The sequence below is a fragment of the Trachypithecus francoisi genome, unplaced genomic scaffold (assembly GCF_009764315.1).
Source record: "Trachypithecus francoisi isolate TF-2019V2 unplaced genomic scaffold, Tfra_2.0 Lachesis_group7, whole genome shotgun sequence".
Lineage (NCBI taxonomy): Eukaryota > Metazoa > Chordata > Mammalia > Primates > Cercopithecidae > Trachypithecus > Trachypithecus francoisi.
In genome coordinates this window covers 79,435,624-79,462,560 of record NW_022681472.1, presented here as the reverse complement: position 1 = coordinate 79,462,560, position 26,937 = coordinate 79,435,624, and the positions used below count along the sequence as shown (strand labels likewise).

Genomic DNA, 26,937 nt, shown 5'->3' with positions numbered 1-26,937 from the left:
TAGCTGAGACCACAAGCTCCTATCACCATGGTTGGCTAATGTCTGTACTTTTTGTAGAGATGGGGTTTTACCATGTTACCCAGGCTGGTCTCAAACTCCTGAGCTCAGGCTGTCCACCTGCCTCTGCCTCCCAAAGTGCTTGGATTACAGGCATGAACCACCATACCTGGCTCCTGTCTTAGGTATTTCTAAATGATCTTGAGTTTATTATGATGTTGCTTTAAGCTAATCACAAAAGATTCTTTTCTCCTACATTAATATTAGCTTCAGAATTAATAGGTTAGTCATTTATTATGGATGTTTATATTCTTATTTTGAAATCTAATTCATTGTCATCTTAATCTGAGTCTCTGAGGTGTGATAACTTAATCCACATATCACATAAAGTCTTTGGTTCCTAAAAGTTAAATTAGAATTTTTCCCCCAAGAAAATGGGAAGATGGCCGGGCCCCATGGCTCACGCCTGTAATCCCAGCACTTTGGGAGGCTGAGGCAGGTGGTTCACAAGGTCACGAGTTCAAGACCAGCCTGGCCAATGTGGTGAAACCCCATCTCTACTAAAAATACAAAAATTAGCTGAGGTGGTGGCGCACACCTGTAGTCCCAGCTAGTCGGGAGGCTGAGGCAGGAGAATCGCTTGAACTCAGGAGGCGGAGGTTTCAGTGAGCTGAGATCACGCCACTGCACTCCAGCCTGGGTGACAGAGCGAGACTCTGTCTCAAAAAAAAAAAAAAGAAAATGGGAAGATGTATTTCAGACTTGACTTCAGAATTGTGTAGTTGCTCATCATTAAATGGGAAACCTTACTAAACAGAAATACTGGCTTCTCTTTAAAATATTTATTAGTATATATATTTGGGCAAATTTTTACAGTCATAGGATAGATGTAGAAGAATATTAAGCTAATCAGACATGATTTAGTGAGATCAAAAATACAAATAATCTAAAAATTTTTGAAAGTTTTAAATAGGCCGGGCACAGTGGCTCACACCTGTAATCCCAGCACTTTGGGAGGCCGAGGCGGGCGGATCATGAGGTCAGGAGATTGAGACCATCCTGGCTAACACAGTGAAACCCCCTCTGTACTAAATATACAAAAAATTAGCCGGGCAAGGTGGCAGGCGCCTGTAACCCCAGCTACTCTGGGGGCTGAGGCAGGAGAATGGCGTGAACCCTGGAGGCAGAGCTTGCAGTGAGCCGAGATCACACCACTGCACTCCAACCTGGGCAACAGAGTGAGACTCCATCTTAAAAAAAAAAGAAAAGAAAAAAAAACTTTTAAATATACTATCCATACCAACCACATCAGTATAGTTTACAAAATATCTATATTGACCAAGCTGGCTGAAAATAAGAATTTTATTTTTCTAGAGAGCACTAATTGCTACTTAATGTCAGACTAATGACATCCCACCCACCCCTCCTAAAATCCTACTAAAATAAAATTATAGATATTGAAAAAGGAAAGAATCTATAATAGCAAAGAAAAAAGGCCAGTTTTTTGCTAATAAATGTTCTGTAGCTGGGTAAGCCCAGGAGTTCAAGTGATGCTCCTGCCACAGCATCCTTAGTAGCTAGAGCTACAGGTGTAACCAGTCTGGGTAACTTAACGAGACCCCTATCTCTTAAATTTAAAAAAAAAAAAAAAAAAGAAGAGGCCAGGCACAGTGGCTCACGCCTGTAATCCCAGTACTTCAGGAGGCCGAGGCAGGCGGATGATGATGTCAGGAGTTTGAGACCAGTCTGGCCAACATAGTGAAACCCTGTCTCTACTAAAAATACAAAAAATTAGGCAGGTGTGGTGGTGGACACCTGTAATCCCAGCTACTTGGGAGGCTGAGGCAGGAGAACTGTGTGAACCCAAGAGGCAGAGGTTGCAGTGAGTCGAGATTGCGCCATTACACTCCAGCCCAGGTGACAGTGAGACACTCCGTCTGTTCTGTGGATTTCTGAAGACAGGTAAAACAGAAAGAGAAAGCTTAGATTACACCACTAAGGGGCCTCAGAAGAGATGGGAGCAAGTCTAGCAAACAAAATCCAATGGGGGGGGGGCTTTAAGCTTAGAATTAGTGTGAAATAGGACTAGAAAGGATGATCAATTGAGGGCCTATATAGAGAAAAGATCTCACTCCCATATCCACTCCTGTGCATAGAGGACAAAAGCAGTAAACATTTACACAGCAGCCAGGGGCAGGGGTTTTCTTAAGAAAATTGAAAAAACTATGGTGAGGACTAAGGCTTGGCGTGCTTATTATCAATCCACAAAGGAAAGCATTTAGAGAACCATGAGCCTAACAATTAGCTCCCTATACTCTTACCTTTAAATGTAGTTTCATAATACACCCTCTCCCACAAGAAGGTCTCACTAAGAATCCCCACTCAGAGAAGAGAACTGGTAATAAAACAGTCCTGCTTTCACAAAAGCAAAGGAAACGCAACACTAGCAACCTCCCTAAATATAAATGGATATCCGAGGAGCACCAGACAAATGCGGTGAACCAGAAGCATGAAAGAGAAAGGCCAAGATAAATAGAAAACCTAACCCCAGTGAGACCCAACATAGTGGGATTTGAGATGTTACGCACATGAAATATGAACAGAATGCTAAAAGAACATAAAAGAATAAGAGCTCCTCATATAAATGAATGGTGATGTTAAAATAATAGCACCAATGGAAGCAGCTAGGGAATCAACACATTTGACAGAAAGATACATATTTTCTGTACAAACTACATATATTTGAGCAATCAAGTAGCAGACATAGAGAATTTTCGTTTTATGGAAGTACTCTAATAAGTAAAGGGCTGGTAGAATTATATCAACATTTTGTAGCTCCTGGTGAATTATGCATTGGGCATCCATGGCTGCCTTAGATCACAAAAATAGAACGAGATATATGCCTGTAGATGAAAGATCACACCACCACCTATGAAATGGTCTTCCCCCAGAAACATCCAACCCAAGTCTTATCTAGCCTGTAGATGGTACCCTAGATCTCCTGTAAGAAATACAGAGGGCAGGCTAGGTGCGGTGGCTCGTGCCTGTAATCCCACCACTTTGGGAGGCCGAGGCGGGTGGATCACCTGAGGTCAGGAGTTTGAGACCAGCCTGGCCAACATGGTGAAACCCCCTCTCTACTAAAAATGCAAAAATGAGCCAGGCATGGTGGCATGCACCTGTAGTCCCAGCTACTCGGGAGGCTGAGGCAGGAGAATCGCTTGAACCCGGGAGGTGGATGTTGCGGCGAGTTGGGATTTTGCCAACACACTCCAGCCTGGGCAACAGAGCGAGACTCCGTCTCAAAAAAAAAATACAGAGGGCAGAGGAACCTGTTAAACTGCAACACAGATAAAATCAGCAAAATCAAGACGAGGGCACTGCACGGGGTGAACAGCTTGGTTTCTTCAACAAATAAATTTGAAGGGGGAAAAGATGCAGGAGATTTTAATAGGCTGAGACTTTAGAAGACAATGACCAATTGCAATGTGTAGGCCTCTCATTTGCGCCCTAATTTAATCAAACTTAAAAAGAATGTATGCCTCTGAGACAACTGGAAATTTGAATACTAGAAGATTTGGGTTTTTCTTAAATATGATAATAGTATTGTGGTTGCATTTTTTAAAGAGAATCCTTATGCTCAGATACACATGCTGAAACATCCTGAATTAAATGCTGAAATATTAGAATTGTACATTTCGAATTTCCTTTTAAAATAATACAGGAGAGAGTAGGGGTAAGTGGATGGAACAGGATTGTCCTGGTTGATGATTGATCGGGCTGGGTGATAACTATATGAGAAGTCCACATTACCTAATTTCATGTATATCTTAAATTCTTTGTAATAACAAATGCTGAAATTAAAAATGCTACATAAGGAAGCAACCAAGATGTTCCTCAGTAGGTGAATGGATAAACTGTGGTATATCCAGTGGAATATTATTCAATGTCAAAAGAAATGAACTATCAGGTATGAAAAACATGGGATTTTAATGTGTATTTCCAGGTGAAAGAAGGCAGCTTGAAAGACTACATACTGTATAGTTCAAACTGTGTGACAGTCTGGAAAAGGCAAAACTATGGAGACGGTTCAAAGATAAGGGGTTAGAGGGAAGGAGGGATGAATAGGCAGACCACAGATTTTTAAGACCATGAAACTACTCAGTATGATACCACGATGGTAGATAGACGTAATTGCGTATTTGTCCAAACCCACAGAACACATGACACCAAGTGAACCCTAATGTAAACTGTAAACGGTGGGTTTTGGAATGGCAATTTTGTGTCAAGGTAGGTTCATCAATGACAAACGTACCTACCATTATGGTGTGAAATTCTGAGAGTGGGAATCTCTATACTTTTTATTGCTGTAAACCTAAAACTGCTCTAAAAATTAATTTAATTTGTGGTTACAAAAATTGTGTTTTTAAAGTAATACAAGAGCAGTATTAGTTGTCATCACATTATATGCTACACCATCCCAAACCTCACTGCCACATTACAGGAAGCATTTATGTTTGCATTCATGGATCTTTGAGTCAGCTGGGTTTTGGCTGATAGAGGCTCAGGCAGCCATAGCAAGACTTGAGGCCAAAGCCAGATTCAAGGAGTAGAGTTCATCCTACAAAGAAACCATGGCAAGGGTGCAGATACATAATTCTGCTCAAGTAGAGTGAAGAATCTATCTTGGGCTAAAAATGGAAAATTCAGGAAATGAACGTTAACAGCCTTAGGAGCACCTCTAAGTTATGCAAATTACTCAGAAGCAAATGAATTCTTTTTTTAAAAAGTTAAATTTTACTTAGACTGATACGGAATGCTGTTGGAAACCAACTAATAAGCATGGAAAATTGCATTCCCGGAAGGCAGATAGGGTTAAAATAGATCTTAATCTGGATTGTTGAAGTATGGTAGTGTGCAAATACTTTCTAAAGTATACTGAAAACAAAATGTTATGGGGTTTTGGATTGGCCTTGTAGTACTTTAGACAAGTTGTGATATGAAAAAAGGTATTCGTTAATTGCTGCCTTTAAAAATAAATATATATATACACTTTTTTTTTTAAGTTCACTGAAAACTGAAGCTAATTTGGAAGTGTTGAAGTCAATTCCTAGTGAAAAATTAATGATCGAGACAGGTAAGTTTGTTTTCAGAACTTTGTTTCATATTAAACCATACCAAACACAAAAGAAAAAGAAATTTGACTTCAAACTTTAAGTGGACAAGTATTTTAAAACAGCACGCTCAACCTCAACAATTATGTTTTCCAGAACATCTTTGGGGGTTATTAATGGAAAAATATATGCAAATGATTTTTTTCAATTTTAGAAGTTTGCTATGTCTAAGCACTTAGAAAATGAGATGTTAGAATACAACTCAGGAGGGCCGGGTGTGGTGGCTCACGCCTGTAATCCCAGCACTTTGGGAGGCCAAGGTGGGTGGATCACGAGGTCAGGAGATCGAGACCATCCTGGCTAACATGGAGAAACCCCGTCTCTAATAAAAATACAAAAAATTAGCCGGGCATGGTGGCAGACACCTGTAGTCCCAGCTACTCGGGAGGCTGAGGCAGGAGAATGGCGTGAACCCGGGAGGTGGAGCTTGCAGTGAGCCGAGATTGTTCCACTGCACTCCAGCCTGGGTGACAGAGTGAGACTCCATATCAAAAAAATATATATATATATATATGTATATGTAACTCAGGAGGTTGTAGTTACAAGTACATAAACAAGGGGCCTTGACTAAGCACATCATACTTCCAAGTTTCAAAATCTGTTCAGAATTTTGTTTACACAGTGTCTTTATAATGGCTTAATTCTACAGCACTTTTTACAGTGCAACAATTTATATTGGTTTAGTATAAGAATTTTAGAATCTGTTGCCTCTTAAAACAAGGTGAGGCCGGGCGCTGTGGCTCACGCCTGTATTCCTAGCACTTTGGGAGGCCGAGGTGGGCGGATCACCTGAGGTCAGAAGTTCAAAACCAGCCTGACCAACATGGAGAAACCACATCTCTACTAAAAATACAAAATTATCCGGGCATGGTGGTACATGCCTGTAATCCCGGCTACTCAGGAGGCTGAGGCAGGAGAATTGCTTGAACCTGGAAGGCAGAGGTTGCGGTGAGCTGAGATCGCGCCATTGCACTCCAACCTGGGCAACAACAGCAAAACTCCATCTCAAAAAAAAAAAATTACAAAAAATACAAAAAATTAGCTGGGCGTGGTGGCACATGCCTGTAGTCCCAGCTACTCAGGAGGCTGAGGCACGAGAACCATTTGAACCTGGGAGACAGAGGTTGCAATGAGCCAAAATTGCGCCAATGCACTCCACCCTTCGAGACAGTGAGGCTCCATCTCAAAAAAATAATAAGGTAAAAAGCTAAAACTTCTATCTAAACCCTGTCAAGGCTGTCCTTATACCATGGACTTTAGGAAAATCAAGACTGAGCCTTTCTGGAGAAATCACGTTCATTTCCTTGGGCAGTCAGGAAAACAAAATGATTTGATTAAAAGTACGATGCTTGTAAAATGTGTAAACTATTGTAATTCTTTATTTAAAAATATTCAAAACCAGTTTCACATTCAGTAGAGATGGAAATTTGTTTAACTTATGCAAACCTCACTACATGCATACCGAAAAAGATTTTGAAAACTGAAAAAAAATCTGTTTAAATGTTTTCATGTTGTTATACAATTGTATTTAAGGTTTAGGTCTTTTTTTTTGAGACGGAGTCTCGCTCTGTCGCCCAGGCAGGTCTTTTTTTTAAAGCATGCTGCACACCAACAATGCTAGCAGAAAAAAGGAATAAAAGTGAGTTTTAGAAGGTATTTAAGATGCAATTCAAGATTTTGTGCTTTTCTTAGAACTGTTTTCTGTTGCAATAATTGTGCCATTTTGGAAGCTGAATCATGGTTTATCATTTAGAGGTTATGTATTAGTTCGATAATGGTCATAAAAAATTTTTTAAATGTAAAGCCCTTAAGAGACACTTTCTTTGCTTAACTAGATGCACCTTGGTGTGGAGTCAAAAGTACACATGCTGGATCAAAATATATAAAAACTGCATTTCCTACCAAAAAGAAGTGGGAAAGTGGGCACTGCTTAAAAGACAGAAATGAACCCTGCCATATAATGTGAGTATTTTGCTTTCATGGTCTTCAAAATCATTAGTCAACCACCAGATGCCACTTACAAAATGAACGCAAGGGACAGAATTAAAATTTTGCAAAATCCAAGTGACGTTCAGGTTCAAGGCCACCATATTAATGCAGTGATTTGGAGGAATTTGCATACCTAGTTTAAGTCCCATTCTCACTGCAGCTTCCTGCTACTCTTTGGTAACAAGAAAGCCTTAGCAGAATATTTTGGATTTAAATGATTTGACAGCCGCTTTAAATCTAAGAAATAACACATTTCTTTAAGCCTCAGAACAAAAGGATAAGTGATCTTAAGGACAAACCCCTTTTTCCAATCGAAGGGGGTGGGACTTCAGCACATTTTATTTCCTAAAAAAGCAGCAGATCAGAATCATCTTTTAAATTGTGATGTATAGCACAGGTGAAAAGAGGGGCTGTTATCCATCTGTCAAAGAGCTGTAAAGGTAACCAACAGGAAAAGTGGTTATATCATTTTAATGGGTACTTAATCCAATTTATTTTTTTGCACAGATAACTTAATCTAGATTATATCAGTCTTATATAATTTACCAGTTCAGACAATTGGGCATACTTATAACACATTCACAAAAACTAACTGGTACTGTGTCTTCATGAGGGGTAAAAAACAAAACAAAATAGATTGTTGCTTTTAAGACTATTCATTGCATATGCACCATCTTTTTTCAGTAGTTTTTAACAGGAAAATAGTATTAGAAGATAAGCCAGATCTAATATCCAGCAGGCAAAACAGTGAAGAATTACTCTATAAAAATATGTTTGAAAGGTTCTTTTCCTTTATTAACATGCTTGAGCTGACAAAGACTTTAAAACTGAAGCAGCCAGGCAGGGTGGCCTATGCCTGTATCCCAGCTACTTGGGAAGACTGAGCTCAGGAGTTCAAGATCAGCTCAGGCAACATAGGGAGACCCCTGTCTCTAAAGAAGTAACAAAAATTTTAAAAATAAAGAAATGTAAGTACTTGCAAATTCAGTGATGAAACAGTATTTCTAAATAATTCCTTTTTTTTCGGAGACCATCTCGCTCTGTTGCCCAGGCTGGAGTGCAGTGGAGTGATCTCGGCTCACTGCAACCTCCACCCCCTGGGTTCAAGCAATTCTCCTGCCTCAACCTCCCAAGTAGCTGGAACTATAGGCACGTGCCACAACACCCAGTTAATTTTTGTATTTTTAGTAGAGACGGGGTTTTACCATGTTGGCCAGGCTGGTCTCAAACTCCTGACCTCAGCCTCTCAAAGTGCTAGGATTTTAGGTGTGAGCCACCACACCCAGCCAATTTTGGGGGGATCTAAGAGGACACTAGAGAAAAGAAACTGTTATTTTGCCAGCAGCCAGCTTACAGGAAGTAGTTCCCAACAGTGTATCCAAGTCAGTTTTTTATATTTCTTTAATCTTATATAAGATTATAGCTGTTGACTTTAGCTGTACATTTGCAAGACAAAAGTTCAAGGTGTTTTTAAATGTAGACTGTTTAAGAACTATGAAGGCTGGCCGGGCATGGTGGCTTACATCTGTAATCCCAGCACTTTGGGAGGCTGAAGCAGGCAGATCACCTGAGGTCAGGAGCTTGAGACCAGCCTGGCCAAGATGGTGAAATCCCATCTCTACTAAAAATACAAAATTAGCCAGGCATGGTGGCAGATGCCTGTAATGCCAGCTACTCAGGAGGCTGAGGCAGGAGAATCACTTGAACCCAGGAGGCGGAGGTTGCAGTAAGCAGAGACTGTGCCGTTGCACTCCAGCCTGGGTGACAAGAGCGAAACTCCGTCTCAGAAGAAAAAAGAACTATGAAGGCTTCATGAATACCTGTTCTTCAGTTAGCTGCAGAGCTTAGGAAAATTTAGCATCTACAAGCTGAAAAGATTTAAACCACATTTCAAAAATACACAATCCTCTGATCTACTGCTAATTATGAGTTGGCAAGTTAATTCCTACTTGCAAAGTCATTTTATCATCCTCCATTCTGTTAACAATTTTACATTCTAATTATGTTTATAGAGGTCTTTTAGATATAAATTGTTTGCAACAGATATTTTGGAGCCCCTGCCATGTCCGGAAAGGTACAAGTTACTAAGTCTACACAGAAGAACCAAGACAGTCCCCCTGTCTATCCATCCACCAGATGAACAGGTACACTGTGCCTGGCACTTTAGATAAGGCATTCAGTGAGTCATGCGAGGATCCCTGCCCTCCTGGAGCAAATAAGCAGACAGAGTCCAAGATAGTAGTGCTGTTACACAAGGAGGAATATATGACCAAGACCATAGGGCACATCAACTGTCTGCTTTCAGGGGAAACAGGAGAGAGCTATACCAAGGTGACATTTCAGTTGTTTGCTAGGCGTGACTGGGAGTTAGCCAGAGAAAGACAAACACCTGGAGCAAAGGCAGACTGCAGAAGGGCCTGGCTAATCCAGAGGAGCAAGTGTGGCAGAAGGTAGGATGCACAGGGTAAGTGGAAGAAGTCTGGGAAGGCAGAGCGAGCCCAGATTGTGAGGGCTCTTATCTGCCAGCATTTTGCTTAGATTTTATCAATACCCAAAGGGTTTTAATAAGGACAGTGGCAATTTTTTTTTTTTAAGCTATAACTGGTATCAGTATGGGGAGGGGCTGGAAAGGAAATAGTGGCAGGAAACATACAGATCTTGTAAGACTTTAAAAACCTTTGCCTGGCTGGGCTCAGTGGCTCACACCTGTAATCCTACCACTTTGGGAGGCGAGGCAGGCAGATCACTTGAGGTCAGGAGTTCAAAACCAGCCTGGCCAATGTGGAGAAGCCTTGTCTCTACTAAAATACAAAAAAATAGCCAGGCATGGTGGTGGGCGCCTGTAATCCCAGCTACTCGGGAGGCTGAGGCAGGAGAATCACTTGAACCTGAGAGGCAGAGGTTGTAGTGAGCCAAGATCACACCACTGCACTCCAGCTTGGGCCACAGTGTGAGACTCTGTCTCAAAAAAAAAAAAAAAGCAAAACCTGTGCCTACTGTAAAAGTGCCACACTAAACAAAAGCCACTAAATTCTCAGGGACATTAAACAACTTTATATTCATTTTGGAGTAACTGCAGCTTTGACCACTGAAGATGTATGGAAACAGCATGGCTTGACTACAGAAGAGTTATTCAAAGATTTCCATAAACTGCATTATCAAATAGTAAAATAGGATGTCCTAAGCTCCAATAGATTTCCTTTTTTTTTTTTTGGAGAGTCTCTCGCTCTGTTGCCCAGGCTGGAGTGCCGTGGCACAATCTCAGCTCCCCACAATCTCTGCAACCTCCACCTCCCAGGTTCAAGCAATTCTGCCTCAGCCTCCTGAGTAGGTGGGGCTATAGGTGTCCACGACCACGCCTGGCTAATTTTTTGTGTTTTAGTAGAAATAGGGTTTCACTGTGTTGCCCAGGCTGATCTCGAACTCTTGAGCTCAGTCTGCCCACCTTGGCCTCCCAAAGTGCTGTGATTACAGGCGTGAGCCACCACACCCGGCCCAATACATTTCTTATAAATTAATTTCAATAAAATTAATTTGCTATGCAATATAGCAAAGCTACTGTGACCTTCAAAACTGTGTCAGCAGCAGCACTAATCAAGAGTTTCAATTCTGAGAAGTGCATACAGAGGGACATTTGGTAGTTTCCTAAGAAAAATGGATTTTCACTGTCTTAATTTATGTTAATAGATTTGCTTTTAGCATATCTTGACTGTCAGATAAAAATTCAGCATGTTTGCTTAGTATAAACATCAAGCAAGGCTTTTGAAAGTCACTATTACAAAGCAATTTTTTAAATTCCCATTAATCTTAGATCTCCATCCTTAATTCCTTTAGGTGTTAACATTTAAGATACCCACTAAGGGAACAAAAAGCTTAGGCAAAGAATATTTAAATGTTCAATTTTGACTTTAGAACTCTGCAGTTCAGTATTTAAAATGTTATATATAATATTGCTAGGAGACACTATGGATCATCATTATTGTAAGCACAGAAACTGAAAAGATGCGGCCAGGCGCCCTGACTCACGCCTGTAATCCCAGCACTTTGGGAGACCCAGGCGGGTGGATCACGAGGTCAGGAGTTCAAGACCAGCCCGGCCAACATGGTGACACCTTATCTCTACTAAAAGTACAAAAATTAGCTGAGTGTGATGGCAGGCGCCTGTAATCCCATCTACTCAGGAGGCTGAGGCAGGAGAATCACTTGAACCCAGGCGGCAACGGTTGCAGTGAGCCGAGATCGCGCCACTGCACTCCAGCCTGAGCGACAGAGTAAGACTCCATCTCAAAAAAGAAAAAGAAAAAGAAAAAGGAAGCAAAGAAAGGAAAGGAAAGGAAGGAAGGGGGAGGGAAGGGAAGGGAAGAAAGAGAGAGAGAAAGAAAAAAAAAAAAGAAAGAAACTGATGGACACCTGGACTTCTCTCTCTCGCAGGGGTAGAGGCACAAAAAGCCCTCCCCCTCAATAACCACACATTTTTCCAAGTAAGTATTACTTTTGCAGCAACCTAATACCTTCATTTGCTGTCTCTCAAGGACTAGTTCTCTAGCAGTGGCTTTCCAACTGTGGCCGCTGTCCCCCAGTACAGATTACATTGTGACTTAGGACAAACATACATAATAAAATGAAACAAAAAATGGAACAATACTTACCCATACTATGTACTTGTCAATGTTTGAAATGCTCATCATGACCCACTAAGGAACATGCTATGACTCACAATTGAAAAGGACTCTTCATTTCCACTCAGTTAATGCCAGAAGTGGTGTACATAATACAGATGTCTGCTTTAATAATTTACTTGAACCTGGTTCTTAGCTCTAGTTATATGCAGACAGTTCATAAATCTGTTTGTAGTTACTGGCAGTAAGTTTTTCTGTTGATGCTGCTGAAAAACTTAATTGTTAAGCTTTATTCTATTAAAGGTGCTCTAATATTTTCCTTTGTGTGGAAAATTATTGTATAGCTTTAAAACATAATGTATACTTGGAGATTTAACCATTTTTGTTTTTGTTTTGTTTTAGTCAAATATTGGAGATAATGTCCGCAGTGAGAGATGAGGATCCACTGGAATTAGCCAATACACTATACAACAATACTATTAAAGTATTTTTTCCTGGAATATAATTGGTATATGTCTTCCACTTTCCATCATGTATGTAAAATTTCATAGTAAAACTTACTGATAGTTTCAATAAAGAAATTATCTCCAAGTTGTCTAAAGAAATACTATATATTGGTACACACCATTCCCTACCATTGCCCTTCTTTTTCTCATAAAATCAGATCAGGATGTTTTTATATCATTGAGTACCTTAGTTTAAAACAATAATAATAATAAACTATTTTTGTTCTGTAATATCTCCAAAAGAATGAAAGGACAATTTTATGACAATACTGCAGACACAGAATGGCTAACAAATATACCAATTTTACATAAAAAACATTTAGCACATTCTGGTTTATATCAAAGTTTAGTTGATACAGTTTATTTCTCAACCCTAAGTCTCTGAATCATGACTTTCAAACTCAGCTCAATTACACTGCTACTCAAGTTTCAAAAAAGTTCCTCAGTTGCTTCTGGCAGGCATTTTCTTTAGTTTTAAAATACTCTCTCATGTCCCTTATCCTCTGGTCAAATTATTTTATTTCCTTGACTTTAATGTGGTTTCCTGATTTGCTTTTTCATTCTCCCACCCATTCTCAAGAAAAATTGAGATCCAAAGTTAGATATGTTATATGATTTCATTGAAGAATCTTTGGCACAGTTGACGCACCATATGATCATTACAGCTATTAAAAAGCTATTTGTTCAAATTTTGTCATAAAAATGTGAAAACATTTTATTCTATGTACAATAATGTACACAAATTTAAACAGGTCACCAAAGAGACCAGAAGTAATTAAAGAGGTATATTTACAGTAGCACATCACAGTAAACGGAAAACCATTCACAGATTCAACATTGATACTGTTTTTGTGCTTGGTTACACACTGAAGGTGAAGGGTATCACTCCATTTTGGATGAACTGAATTTTAAACAAATACCTCAATGATTAATAAATGCTATTTTCATCAGTCAGTATCATCATTAAATTCTTCAGCTGCTGCGCCTGTGTGCTGAATCACTCCATTTCTTTCTCTTTGCACATCATCATCACAATCTGTACTGTCATCTTCATTCACTTCTCTGTCAGATTCATCAGCAGCTTCTCTTATAGCTTCCTCTGGATTTTCATTGGGTGGAATAAATCCATTGTTGTTAGATACATTTGAATTATCCTTGATATCATCTTCGATGTATACTTTCTGATGGCACATTGGACAAGTATCTTGAATGTACAACCATTTCCGAAGGCAAAGTGCATGGAAATAATGATTACATGGTGTAATACGAGCAGATGTTGTAAACTCATGATAGCAGATTGCACATACATCATTTATTTCTTGTAAGCGGCTCCCTTTTATTTCAGGAAGTGAATTAATTTTCTTCACAGCAGTCCTACGATTCATGAATGTCTTCCAGCCATTTTTGGCTTGTAAGTAGATGTTAAAATATGCATGTAGGCACATCATAAAAGCCCGAATTTTACTTCCTGACTCAAACATCATAGTGTAAGCCCCATTTCCAAACATTACAACTCCAAATATAAATTCAATAATACTGCCTGTTGAACGAACGTAGTAGACATAATCGTCAAGCTTTTCCCAGAGGACATTATAGTAGCCATCAATCATGAATAACGTATAAACAGTGAGAGAAACAATTACTTTTAAGCACAGTTCCACACAAAATGCTGTAACTGCAAACAACCATGTATTTAGTGCATAGTGATGCCAAAGAACATAACTGAGTAAGACAGGAAGAATAAACAGGCAAGCAGAGACAAACAGCACAGGAAAATGTCTACGAAAAGATGACACATGAGAGGCACTGAGAGACATTAATACAGGGTCTGTCATTCCATGGATAAAATGCAGGACTGCAGTTAATAAAAGGCACATGTTTCTACTTAAGCGAATAAGTCTCTCTTCTGGTCTTAGCCCACTTAACCCAGTCTGAAGAGCCAAAATAAAAAATAAAACAGGTGCAACAAAGCCAAGCCGCCTGTCATCTTCCTCAGTTGATCCAATAAAGGCCAGTATTCCAAGCCCCAAGTAATGGGCTACTGAGGAAATTACAGCACTCATGCCCAGTACAGTTAGTGTAGAATCACATCCACTAATTATAAGATTGCAAATGAGGTCCCAAAAATCATCCCAAGAAATAAAGAAGGAATCAGTTTCATTTGCCATCCTTAAGATGTACATTAACACTGTAGCCTGAGCAGTAACTCTTGTTAGCCAAAAGACTCGCAGTATGTCTGGGAAACGAATCCTCTTCCATGTGTCCTCCATCAATAACTGTAATCCATAAATTCGATACATGTGCCTCACTAAAAGATAAACATATCGTGTGGAATAATAAAACCATTTCAGTTTCACTGCCAAGACAAGCATTGTATTTAATGTGAGAATCAAGGAAGAAGTAAACACTAAAGTCTCTCTGATGTGTAATGGTAGCTCTGTGATTAAGCCTATTACAGGAACCAAGAGATCCAAAATAATTAATTGTGAATAGATGGAATGAATCTGGAGTAGTGTAACGTATCCAATTCCAAACGTTAGCTGTAGAACGATAAGTGCCATCCACAGCGAGGGACCTTTTCGAGGAAGCAGCTCAATTCCAAAAGCTGATGTATTGTAGGCACCATAGAAGTCAATGTGCAAAGAAGCATAGTAATTCACCAACACTGAAGTTGCAGCTAATAGAAAGGCTGAGCTGTACATGTAAAACTTGAAAAGTGATCGTTGTGACAAGATCAGAACAATACTGGATACAAATATACCTAAAAAAAAGAAAGAAAGTCATTTGAATGAAGTATTTGTAAGAATGTTTCCCACTAATAGTTATGATATTCTTTAGTTAGGAAATATGAATATTTTCAGTTATGAACATTAAGCCTCAAGATGATTTAGGCTTAAAGGGCAATAAAGGTTTTGTACGGTCAGAGTTCAGGAGGACAGACCAAACATAATAAATTATTCTTTAAAATTTCATTCCTTTCTAATTTCCAAAGTATTTCAAGTAACACTGTATATATGTCCAAGGCACCAAATTACTAAAGTGTCTCCTCAAGATGAATGTGTAGAGGTACATACATTTTAACAAGTTTTAAAACTCAAAAGAATGTCCTTTATCATTTCATAATCATTAAGATAATTTTAAAAATTGGGTTAAAAATAACCCAAATGGAAAACATTTGTTCCTATTAAGTTTTAGATTCATTTATTATTGATTCATTGAGACAGAGTCTCACTCCATTGCCCAAGCTGGAGTGCACTGGCGCAATCTCAGCTCACTGCAACCTCTGCCTCCCAGACTCAAGCAATTCTCCTGCCTCAGCCTCCCAAGTAGCTGGGATTACAGGCACCTGCCACCACCCCCAGCTAATTTTTGTATTTTTAGTAGAGACAGGGTTTCACCATGTTGGCCAGACTGGTCTCTAACTCCTGACCTCAAGTGATCCGACCGCCTTGCCTCCCAAAGTGCTGGGATTACAGGCGTGAGCCACCGCGCCCAGCCGAGTTTTAGATTTTTTTTTTTAAAGCATTCTTTAGGAAATCAAGTTCAAGTTTTACATTTCCACCTAATTCCTCCTTTTCTTCAAACTGTGAACGCATGCCAACTCTTACTTCCTACTCCTTAACTCTGAGCATTCTCCAAAGGATCCAAAATTCAGGTTTTCTTTCCTCCTAGTTTCCTTCAGACTTAGAAACACCCTCCAAGTTCCCTTTTTCCTGTACAATGCTGAATCTGTTTCTTAAAATAGTCATCTTTTTATTGTTCTTCACATTACAAAAGTAACACTCAGAAAACTAAGACATGTTTTTAGACACTGATAATTCTCCTTCCCCCACTTCATAGACACCATCTTTCTTTGTACTCTGACAGAAATGCACATTTTAAGTAGGATTACAATAAACACATTATTATCCAAGGTTTCAACAATGGGAATGTCATCTGAATACTCACCTGCTTTTCACTCCTACATTACAACTGCAAATTTCCAAAGTTCTGAAACTCAACTTGCCTTAACCTAGAATCAGCTTTTCCTTGTGATTTGCTATTTCAGTTGAAGGTACCATTATTGTTCTCTTAGAGATACTCCCAACCCAGCCCCACATGCTCAAACTTTGCCAATTAGTTGCCAAATTCTTCTAACACCTCTATCTCCCTTTTCTGTGACACCAATTAGTCTGTCTCAAAAAACCCCTCATCTTGTCTAAATCCATCTACAAGCCATCACCAAATTGCCTTTCTTCATTCCTCTGCTCAAAATACTTCAGCGGCTCTGAAATTACTATCAACTAAAATCTACATTCTTGCTCCTGGCATTCAAGGATCCAATTTGCTTTACAGTAATACTCCTCCTAACGCGCACACACATCAATGCACCAGACTTGGGTTCCCCAAACACATTCCTTTCTCCACTATAGCTAGAGCAGTGTTTACATTCTCTTTGCTTGGAATGATGTCCCCACCAACTTCCCAATCCCTGACTGTTCAAATCCTACTTATCCTAGAAACCTACTTTCTTTGATAGAAACTGTTCTTTCAGCATACCTGCAGAACTTAGTGAAACACTTAACACTCATATACCACCTGATACTGTAGTCTGCAGTTATCTAAGCATAATCTACCCTATTATACATGTATCTGTAACAGAAAGCAAAGATCCTACCCTGTCCATCTATGGATCCTACAATATTCTGTACAAAATAAGTACAATTAGTATTCATTGTACTTATTGGGACATTGGGAATGACACTGGGAATGTCTGTCACTTCTGGATGTTTTTAAAGGCAATGACAAAATATAGCCTGCTTGAAAAATAAAATCTATGAAAAAGACAATGAGAAACCACACCCTGGAGGACAGAAAAAGTGACAAACTCCAAGTTAAAAATCCATCTTGGCCGGGCGCGGTGGCTCACACCAGTAATCCCAGCACTTTGGAGGCTGAGGCGGGTGGATCACTTGAGGCCAGAAGTTCAAGACCATGTCAACGTGGTGAAACCTTGTCTTTACCAAAAATATAAAAATTTGCCAGGCGTGGTGGCACATGCCTGTACTCCCAGCTACTCAGGGCGTTGAGGTGGGAGAATCGCTTGAACCTAGGAGGCAGAAGTTGCAGAGAGCTGAGATCACACCACTGCACGCCAGCCTGGGTGACAGAGGGAGACCCTGTCTCAAAATACATAAATATTAAATAAAATAAAAATCCATCTATCCACCTTATTTCAGCAGGTAATCAAGACACTGCATATTATTACAGTGGACGCATTTCACAATCCATTGCACATATAGGCAAGGGCTAGTTCCTTTAAGTGATGACTCTGTCCAGGGATTTAAAATGTATTCTGTGCCAAAGTGTCATTTGTGAAAAGGAAAACAAAAGGACACAATAAAGTAGAAGACATATAATAAACCTCTAAATACAAACCACCTGATTCCCCAAGCAAATCAGCCACTAATCATCTCCCAAAGAGTTATGAGCTCAGAACAGGCTCTTTTAACAGGAAATATGTTTTGTTTGTTTTTTTAAATGGAGTTTCACTCTTGTTGCCCAGGCTGGAGTGCAATGGCATGATCTCAGCTCACTGCAACCTCTGCCTCCCAGGTTCAAGCGATTCTCCTGCCTCAGCCTCCCGAGTAGCGGGGATTACAGGCATGTACCACCATGCCCGGCTAATTCAGCATTTTCAATAGAGGCAGGGTTTCTCCACGTTAGTCAGGTTAGTCTGGAACTCCTGACCTCAGGTGATCCGCCCGCCTCGGCCTCCCATAGTGCTGGGATTATAGGTGTGAACCACTGTGCCCCACCCAGAAAATTTTTTTTATTAGAAACTTCTTCCATGGAAGGTAATAAGGAAATGGAATTAATTCAGCCTACCAGATGCCATATGTAATCTTACATTCTCTACATGGAAAACAACCTTATTTTCCTGAGACAAAACTTCAGAAACTTTAAAACAAATCTTCTAAGTTGGGTCAAAACCAAAACAAAAAAACTCTAGTTCCACTTTATGCCACTTAGAGGGGAGAAAGTCAAGCAGGAACTGTAAATTATTTTTGTCAACTTGCTATTCACAAAGTAGTAAATTAATCTTCAGTAACAATTCATGACCTTTGCTATAATTTTGTAACTATTTTTTAAAATTCTAATAACTTTTTTCCTGAAGCTTTTTTTTACCACACACAAATGAAGAAATGATTTGGGTTTTAGAAACATTTCTAGTGAAAAAGTGCCATTGTGCTTTATGCAAATGTATCAAAGAAAAAAGGGGAAGGCATCAAATAGACAAATAATGTAGTAAGACTACAACCTCAAAATTTGGATGTGTCCCAGCAAGTAACAATCTGACAATACTCCATCCTGATTAAAATCACACTCCCCAAGATGTAACGGTGAGTTAACATTTCAAGAACAGTACACGTTTTAATTCCTACCCAAAGTTTGTAGGTATGTGGAGTTCACAGATTTTCCTTTTATATTCACATTCCTACTTACGGAATTTGGGAAGAATCTGCTCTCATTTTAAAAGCAAACATCCCAAGTAATAAGTCTCCAAAGTAATCATCTTTCTCATGGCCTCTGCAGAATAATATCAAAGTTTCAGTGCATTTTTACTTTAGATATAAAACGCTTTCTTGGTATTTACACTGTAGATCTAAGAAAGTCCAGAGACAGTTTCTCATTAGGATTTGGAAGTGACTTGCACAAGTAATCAAGGCTGTATATAGATGCTGCTTCATAAAAAATTAAAAGAGAACAGAATTTACTGAAATCACAACTCGGAGATCCCAGTCCAATTCTCCTGTGATTAAGAGAGTTCACTAGAGTTTTCAAGGTAGTCAAAAAGAGGCAGGTATCCAAATCAATTCAGGAACTTTGAAACTACATATGAACTCAACTCATGAAAGTTCAGGCCTTCTCAATTTGGATTACCAAAAACAGGCAAATAAAAACAAAGGAAAAAATTAAAAACTTACTATACATGTTACATAACAAAGTGTTTCACTCTTTTATGTGTAAAGTCTATTCATACCCTTACCCTCTTTTGGAAACTTATGACTAAAAATCAGGGTACAAAACATAATATTTACAATTCTCCAAGTACCTGAAATACCTTTAAAACAAAAAGCAACTTGTGGAAAACATTTCAATACCTGACAGAATAATATGGAAAAGCACAGAAATAAATATTACTACCACCTTACTCCCAAGGGAGCCTTCTGCAATGAAGTTTACAACAAAGTGTCTTGAAATGTTGTTAATCTGTTAGCATACTTGATAAATTATAAAGAAAAAATTTCTATTGGATTCTTATTTTAGGTAAAAAAAAAAAAATGGTATTCTAAGTAGTAATAACACAAAATTAAGCTTTTGCTTTTAACCTAAAATTATAACAAGTATGCTTTTATCAAAAATATATGAACATGGATTTTAAAAAGCCAAACCCTACAGAGAGGTGTTAAATGAAGAGTTAAAGCAAGTTTTTCTAGTTTGTCTTTTCCCATCTGTGATATCATAAAAAAAAAAAAAAATTAATATTTGGTCTTTATCCCATTTTCTGACATAGCTTCTAAAATCCTTGGAATCTCTGGAGTGATGACTGTTTTGTACAATAATCAGATGACTGGTGCCTGGGGGCCCCTAGATAGCTCCAGGATGGGGGCTAGGTAGCCAGGAGAATCAACCCAGTGATTAAGGGTTATACCTTTGATTCCTACCCCCAGCCCCCACTTTTGGGGAGGGGAAAGAAGCTGAAGCTTGAGTCCGTAAACCAATGACTAGTGATTTAATCAATCATGCCTATTTAAGGAAGCTTCCATAAAAACCCAAAAGGACTGAGTTCTGTGAGCTCTCAGCTGAACACTGAGGCTCCACGCCCCTTCTCCCCTTCTCTCCTTCTTTGCCTCACCTAGTACATCTCCTTCCATCTGGTTAATTCATCTGTGTCCTTTGTAACTGCCTTTATAATAAATGGGTAAATGTAAGTACAGTAGTTCCCCCTTACCCAAGATTTCACTTTCTTTCTTTTTTTTTAGTGAGGGAGTCTCGCTCTGTCGCCCAGGCTGGAGGGCAGTGGTGTGATCTTTTAATTTACATAGGTTTTTAACCTCAATATCATTCCATTTATCAATCTTCATTATGTATTTGCTTTTATATATTTTTACGGAATTTCTTCCTTAATCTAAGATTGGAAAAATAAGATATTCCATATTTTTTTCTAAAAATTTAAAGTTCTTCATTTCATATTTACATATACATCTAGGTAAGAATACACTTAGAAATGACTATTTTTTAAGAGACAGGGTCTTGCTCTGTCACCCAGGCTGGAGTGCAGTTATGCAATCATAGCTCACTGCAGCCTTCAACTCCTGGGCCCAAGCGATCTTCTCACCCCAGCCTCCTGAGTAGATAGGACTACAGGAACCCACTGCCAAGTATGGCTATTTTTTAAAACTTTGATTTTTGCAGAGACAGGGTCTCACTACACTGCCCAGTCTAGAAGTGACTGTTTATATATTGACATGAGGTAGACATCTAGTATAATTTATTTCCAAAGGTGTAACAAAATGATCATTAATTCAACAGTCCATGTTTACCTCAATGTACTTCAATTCTCTCTCTGAAACACATTATATCTATATATACATTTGTGTCTGTTTCCGGGCTATGTATTTAATTATAAATAAGGCTGAGTATAATCTATTTGTCTATCTCAGTGGTTCTCAACCAGGATTTGGCAATATCTAGAGACAGCTCTGGCTGTCACACTGGGTTGTGGGGGTACAAGGTGCTCCTGCATCTAATGGGCAGGGGATAGGGACGCTGCTAAAAATCTTACAGTGCATTCAAAAGAGCTCCCATCCGCAAACAAAGAATCATCCTGTCCAAAATGTCAATACTGCCACTGTTGAGAAATCTCTGTCTATTCCTCTGCTAGTTTATAATTACTTCGGCTTTGTTTTTTCACTTCATAGGTTTTCTGAGGCCTTTTTCGGCACCAAAAATAGCTATCTCATTCCTTTCAAGAACTTTATTGCATGACTGGACCTAATACAATGGACAGATTTGTATCAATACATATTTAGATTAAGTTTGTTGCTTTGTTATTTCCAGTAGTGTTTGCCCATAGTCCTTTTGTACAACTAAATCTCTAGGCCAATTCCCTAGAATTGAAATTGTGAATCCAAAGTTGTACGAGCCAGGCATCCCAGCTACTCGGGAGGCTGAGGCAGGAGAATCACTTGAACCTGGGAGGTGGAGGTTGCAGTGAGCAGAGATCACGCCACTGCACTCCAGCCTTGGTGACAGAGCGAGACTCTGTCTCTAAAACAAAACAAACAAAAAAGTCAGTTGTAAATGACAGTTGATAGTTCCAAATGGTTTTACACTGAAATTAACAGTTTTCCGGGCCGGGCACAGTGGCTCAGGCCTGTAATCCCAGCACTTTGGGAGACCGAGGAGGGCAGATCACCTGAGGTCGGGAGTTGAAGACCAGACATGGAGAAACCCCGTCTCTACTAAAAATAGGAAAAAAAATTAGCCGGGGGTGGTGGCGCTTGCCTGTAATCCCAGCTACTCCAGCTACTCGGGAGGCTGAGGCCGGAGAATCGCCCGAACCGGGGAGGCGGAGGTTGTCATGAGCGGAGATCGCGCCATTGCACTGCGGCCTGGGCGACAAGAGTGAAACTCCGTCTCAAAAAAAAAAAAAAAAAAAAAGTCTTCCAAAATTGTATAAATTTTCAAAAAGGTAAATGCCTTTGCAAAACTATTCAAACTTTGAACTTTTCACCAATCTGATAAAATTTTTTTTGACTTTTTTTTTTTTTTTTTTGAGACAGTCTCACTGTATCGCCCAGGCTGGAGTGCAGTGGCGTGATCTTGGCTCACTGCAACCTCCACCTCCCCGGTTCAAGTGATTCTCGTGCCTCAGCCTCCAGAGTAGCTGGGACTATGGGCAGGAGTCACTGCGCCCGACTTTTTGGTAGACACGGGTTGCACCATTTGGCCAGGCTGGTGTCAAACTCCTGGCCTCAAGCGATCTGCCCGCCTCGGCCTCCCAAAGTGCTGGGATTACAGGTGTGATCCACCATACCTCGTCTTGACTGTATTTAATTATAAGTAAGGCTAAGTCCTTGTTTTCCCCCCATAAAATCAAGCTCCTGCAGGAAGGGCTAAATACTTTTTCTCTTGCTTATTGAACATCTGCATTTTGTTAATTGTGAATTGCTTGTCTTAGGGATTTTCCTAAGGGAGTATAAGTTTTTGCTTGTTTTTTTTTTTTTTTTTTTTTTTTTTTAGACAGTCTCGCTCTGTTGCCAGGCTGGAGTGCAGTAGTGCGATCTCGGCTCACTGCAACTTGCAACTCCCTGGTTCAAGTGATTCTCCTGCCTAAACTTCCCTGGCAGAGTAAACACTTACTAGAACGTGAATCACTTATGATACAAGTATTTTCTCTCAGTTTGTCATTTAAGGATTTTTAAAGTTTGCCATAAAAAAGCTTTTCATTTTTATGTACTGAAATTTATCAGATTTTTCCTTGGATCTTCTGGGTTTGCTGTTAGGTTTAAAGACTTTTCCCATCTCAATGAATTATCACCATGAGTAATACTATTAAACTCCTAGGCTTGCATTTTCTGCCTTGGTTAAAAATTTAAATTTGCTAACTCAGCATTATGCTGCTCTGGGTTGAGTTTCATTTAGTATTTAACATCCCTTAAGACATGGCTTTATGTTCTTAAATATTCTATATATTGTCATAGAATTTTATTTGGATCTCCAAAAGGAGTTGCTTTATTTTCCAACCGGTTGAAATCTCAAATTAGTTTTGGTATCAAATTAAGGTACAGTTGTAGCACCACTTTGTAGGTAGAGGGGAGTAAATACTTCTACCACCATACATAAAACTGGTAATGCTTTTTACTTAGAGATAGATTTCCATTTTTACACATTAATTTTAAAGAAAAGGGTGAGGTTGACAAGTGGTAAGACTTATACACAGTAGTACTGAGAAGTCTACAACTACAAAAAAACTAACAAGGCAGAATGATTAATTTCAACTATCCATTGGCATATTTTACACATAAACCTGTGTCTTTTAGTAACATACAATTTTTTAGCACCAAAACCAGTTTTTTCATTCTTATCATCCTTATAAATGTGAAAAATTGGCATAATTACATGACACAATATAAGAAGAGTCAGATGATAGATTTGAAAAATATTTCGTATTTCTCAAAGTCTGATCCAGAGATTCTGGGATCAAAATTTTCAAATAAACAGCACCAATACTTTGCTGATGATTTCAAAAGACCAAAATATCTAACAAAATATGGTATTAAATGAAGCATTAAAATAGTTTTATTGTCTTTAACGCCCTATGAAACAGATGTCATCATTGTCCATTTTTTTAAAAGGTAAAAATAAGAAACCAAAGCATTGAGCAGTCGCCTTAAGTCACGCTCTTCTTTAAACTGTCAAACACAGACTTCCGAGACTTGTTACAAAAGAAGCATGGCTAGTACAAGGAAAATACCAGATTACTTTGTTCAACGTTCTTAAACTACAAATTATTTAATTAAAGAAAATACTTCTTTTCCTTGAAGCTGCCTAGCCTGAAGCTCAACAGAGAATTGCATTAAAGCACCAGGTCCCAAAGGGATTCTCAGAGAATCTGCAGTCATCATGCTGTAAGAATATTCAAAGCAGTCACTACATACACTAATTCTGGGCTGAACATGCAGAATCCTCTCAAACAGAGCCCAATTTGTAACACAAATTGTGGTGGTGGTACACGTTAGCAGTGGCAAGTAGGAGCGGCTGGAATCAGGTAGCCGGTGGGTTACAAGCAGCTTGAGCTGAACATCACGTTCACATCTTTAGTTTTAAGATCTAGCATACGATCATTACTATAGCATTCTGTATCTGGACTGCAGCTGTTAGGGAGAAAAGTAAACCATACTTAATGTCAAAAGATTTTTAAGCCCCAGGCTCTGGCAACCACTTACCGGCTGCCTACCAAGAGCAACACTTAACCTCTAGGACCCTGTTTCCTGGTTTGTAAAATGAGAATACCACCGCCCACCTCTGGGGGATGTTTGAAGGTTAGGTTAGATAATACCATTGAAAATGCTTTGCAAAAGGAAAGTACCAGAGAAATGTAAAATATGGCTATTTATTGCTAAGAACAAAATTCGGCCTTTATTGCCACTCCTCTTTTGAAGGAATAAAGCAACAGATGGCTTGTAATTCAGAAAGGCTTGGTAAAGACCTCACCCTCAGTCTGCCCTCAGCAACACTTCAAAAGCACTAGCCTACTTAAGACCGATCACCAGAATGACCTCATCCACAAAAACTGCCAAGTTGCAATTACTTGAAAAATTATTTTACGCATAAATGCATCTCACTCTGATGATGTAAGTGAACACGGAGCAGAAGAAATGAAATACAAGATACTTTTAACACTCCATCCATACGAAACAAAAAATGATTTTCAGAAGTTTCTTTGGCAAATGTCTCATCAGTTTTTACAGTCATCTTCAATACCTTCTCGTTTATTCATGGAAATTTTAGGACTCGATTTAAGCATCGCGCTTTCATGAGAATTTTTGGTAATGGTTTCAAGGTCTGACATTCGAAACCCTGTCTCCTTCGCTTGGATGTCATTTACTGCAGACACTTCACGATCCTGTGGACCCTTGGGTGTAGCATAAGTGACAACATACAAGTACTCTGCATTTTGTAATAAACGGAAACTGAGGCCCACGCCTTGGCAGCAGTCCAAGGTCACACACGACAAGACTGGGATACAGTTGTTTTTTCGAAGGCTGTCGCATAGGACGCGGTAAGCCAGTACTCATTTCCCAAGAGAAACGGGCAAAGAGCTGCATACTCACGCATCCTTGCTTTCTCCCCCTCTCACTGAGGTACAACACTGAGTCCTCGCTAGGGGGACTGACTGCTCCGCTGTCAACTCAGACAAGTATCATCTCCTTCCCCCTCCCACCCCGTAAAGACGACCCTTTCAGGGATGAAACTGTAGTTCCCAAAGACACATATTCGACCCCACGGCCTCGCACGCCTGCCCGCTCCTCGGGGCACATCTCGGCCCGCAGAGCGGTCCCGAGACGCAGGGTACCCTGTTCCCTTACCAAGGAGCCGGAGAAAGATCTGGAGCACGATGCAGAACCGGCTTTGGCTGGAATCGGGATAGGAGTTGAAGATGGCGTCGATGATGTAAAGGCAGGGCACCCGGAGCGCCACTTCGAGCGCCGCCCAGACCTGCTGATGGGCCATCCGCACCTGCTGCTGCGGGGGCCCCACCGCCGCCATGAGCCGCTGCCACACCGGGGCTGGGCGGGCCGGGCAGGGCCACGCGGGGCAGGGCCCGGGGCCGCGGCCGGGGGCGGGGGCTAAGGCAGGCAACTCCGCCCCTGCCTTCCTTCCTCTCCTGTCTCTCTCACGGCCCGCCCCGCCGCCCGCTCACGTCCCTCAAGGTGGAGCAGGCGGCGGAGGCAGCGACGGCCGAGAGGGCGGCGGCGGCGGCTCCCCAGGAGGTCTCTGGGTTTCGGTGTTTCCGGCAGGCTAAGGTCTGACTCCTCCTCCCTCCACCGCCTCCCCCGCCCGCGGAGCCACCATCTTGACCTCGCCCGCTGGCCTCTGCCGTTGCTGCTGTGGCGAGGCCCAGCGGCTGCGGCGTCAGTCAAGCGAACCGCAGAGTCCGCGCCCACTGCCTGCGTCATAATCCAGCGCTAGGGTCGGTCACCACGTCGTCATCACGCAGGGTTGCCATGGTTTCCGCCCATCTCCGCGGCTTTCTCTCTAGCTTCACGCCACCCCGTGGCGCTTACGCTTTTCGGTAGCCGCGCTTCCGGCCTTGGGGTTGCAACTTCACACTCGCAGAGTTGGCTTAGCGAAGGAGTAGTGCTTACTCTGGGCAAAATATTAGCCGTTTTATTAGAGCCCATTAAACGTTGCATAAGCATGGTTCAGAGCTTCCAGGGAGAAGAAAAGCCAAAAGATGCCGCCCTCTCGACCTATCCCACCCGCTGGAGTCTGAAAGCCGACGCCTGGAGAAATGCCGCGAAGGCCACCCGGGATCCTGGTAGGGGCGACGCTGTGTGCGTTTATGGAGCGCTTGCGGTGCGTGGCACTGGGCTGGGTGTGGTGGGCGCTGCCGAGAAAAAGGTTCCTCCCATCCATCTGCACATCAGCCTTCCCACCTCCTGCTCAGATGGGGATGTCCGGAAGTGAGGACATTCATCGGCCGAATTTTACTAATGGCAAGGAGATAGCGACTGAAGGGCAAGAACCTAGGGTTTCCTGTCTTTGATGTTTCTCATCTTTGAGGTAAGTACACCTGGACAGTCCTTTCCTTCCTCGTCAGGGCTCATGCTTTCTTGCCTATCCATGTAATTAATATGATCTGGCTATCTTTTTGTTCCGAAACTTCAGCAGCAAATGAAAGTGTAAGTTAGACCTTGCTATCCTAGTTTAAGGGAGATAAAATAGGAATCAAGAAGCCTGGCCCACTTGGGCTCCCAGCCCAAGTGCATTCTGCAATCCAGTTTATATTAGTCCTCCATGTGGGTGGCTATACTTTATCAAGAACCCCCCCAAGGGGAGGAGGATTATTAGTCACATTATCAAACTCCCCTCCAACCC

General features: G+C 40.6%; 2 protein-coding genes across 8 annotated transcripts in view; one reads left to right on the top strand and one right to left on the bottom strand.

Annotated features, from left to right (window-relative positions):
- The window catches only part of TATDN1 (TatD DNase domain containing 1), a 50,565-nt gene extending 38,195 nt beyond the window's left edge, over positions 1-12,370 (top strand). For 4 of the 7 annotated variants that reach the window (XM_033203552.1, XM_033203558.1, XM_033203557.1 and 1 more), the window contains 4 exons: positions 5,064-5,134; positions 7,007-7,133; positions 9,515-9,610; positions 12,182-12,370. In XM_033203552.1, the coding sequence (XP_033059443.1) occupies positions 5,064-5,134; positions 7,007-7,133; positions 9,515-9,610; positions 12,182-12,284 (397 nt within the window). In that variant the 3' untranslated portion in view covers positions 12,285-12,370. The remainder of the gene's footprint in view (positions 1-5,063; positions 5,135-7,006; positions 7,134-9,514; positions 9,611-12,181) is intronic. The other 3 variants (XM_033203554.1, XM_033203553.1, XM_033203559.1) reach the window with 1 other exon arrangement.
- Positions 12,371-12,974: 604 nt separating this feature from the next.
- Positions 12,975-26,529, bottom strand: RNF139 (ring finger protein 139). Its single transcript, XM_033203551.1, has 2 exons — positions 25,425-26,529; positions 12,975-15,046 (listed from the first exon to the last, which is right to left on the bottom strand). The coding sequence occupies exons 1-2, from the start codon at positions 25,603-25,605 to the stop codon at positions 13,233-13,235; spliced, it is 1,995 nt and encodes a 664-aa protein (XP_033059442.1). The 5' UTR covers positions 25,606-26,529; the 3' UTR covers positions 12,975-13,232.
- Positions 26,530-26,937: the final 408 nt, after the last annotated feature.

Bases quoted from the DNA above. Each gene is read 5' to 3' on its own strand.
- RNF139 (XM_033203551.1), bottom strand. From the start codon at position 25,605: ATGGCGGCGGTGGGGCCCCCGCAGCAGCAGGTGCGGATGGCCCATCAG. The intron at 15,047-25,424 runs GTAAGGGAACAG...TCTTTTTTTTAG, and splicing joins GATCTTTCTCCGGCTCCTTG to GTATATTTGTATCCAGTATT.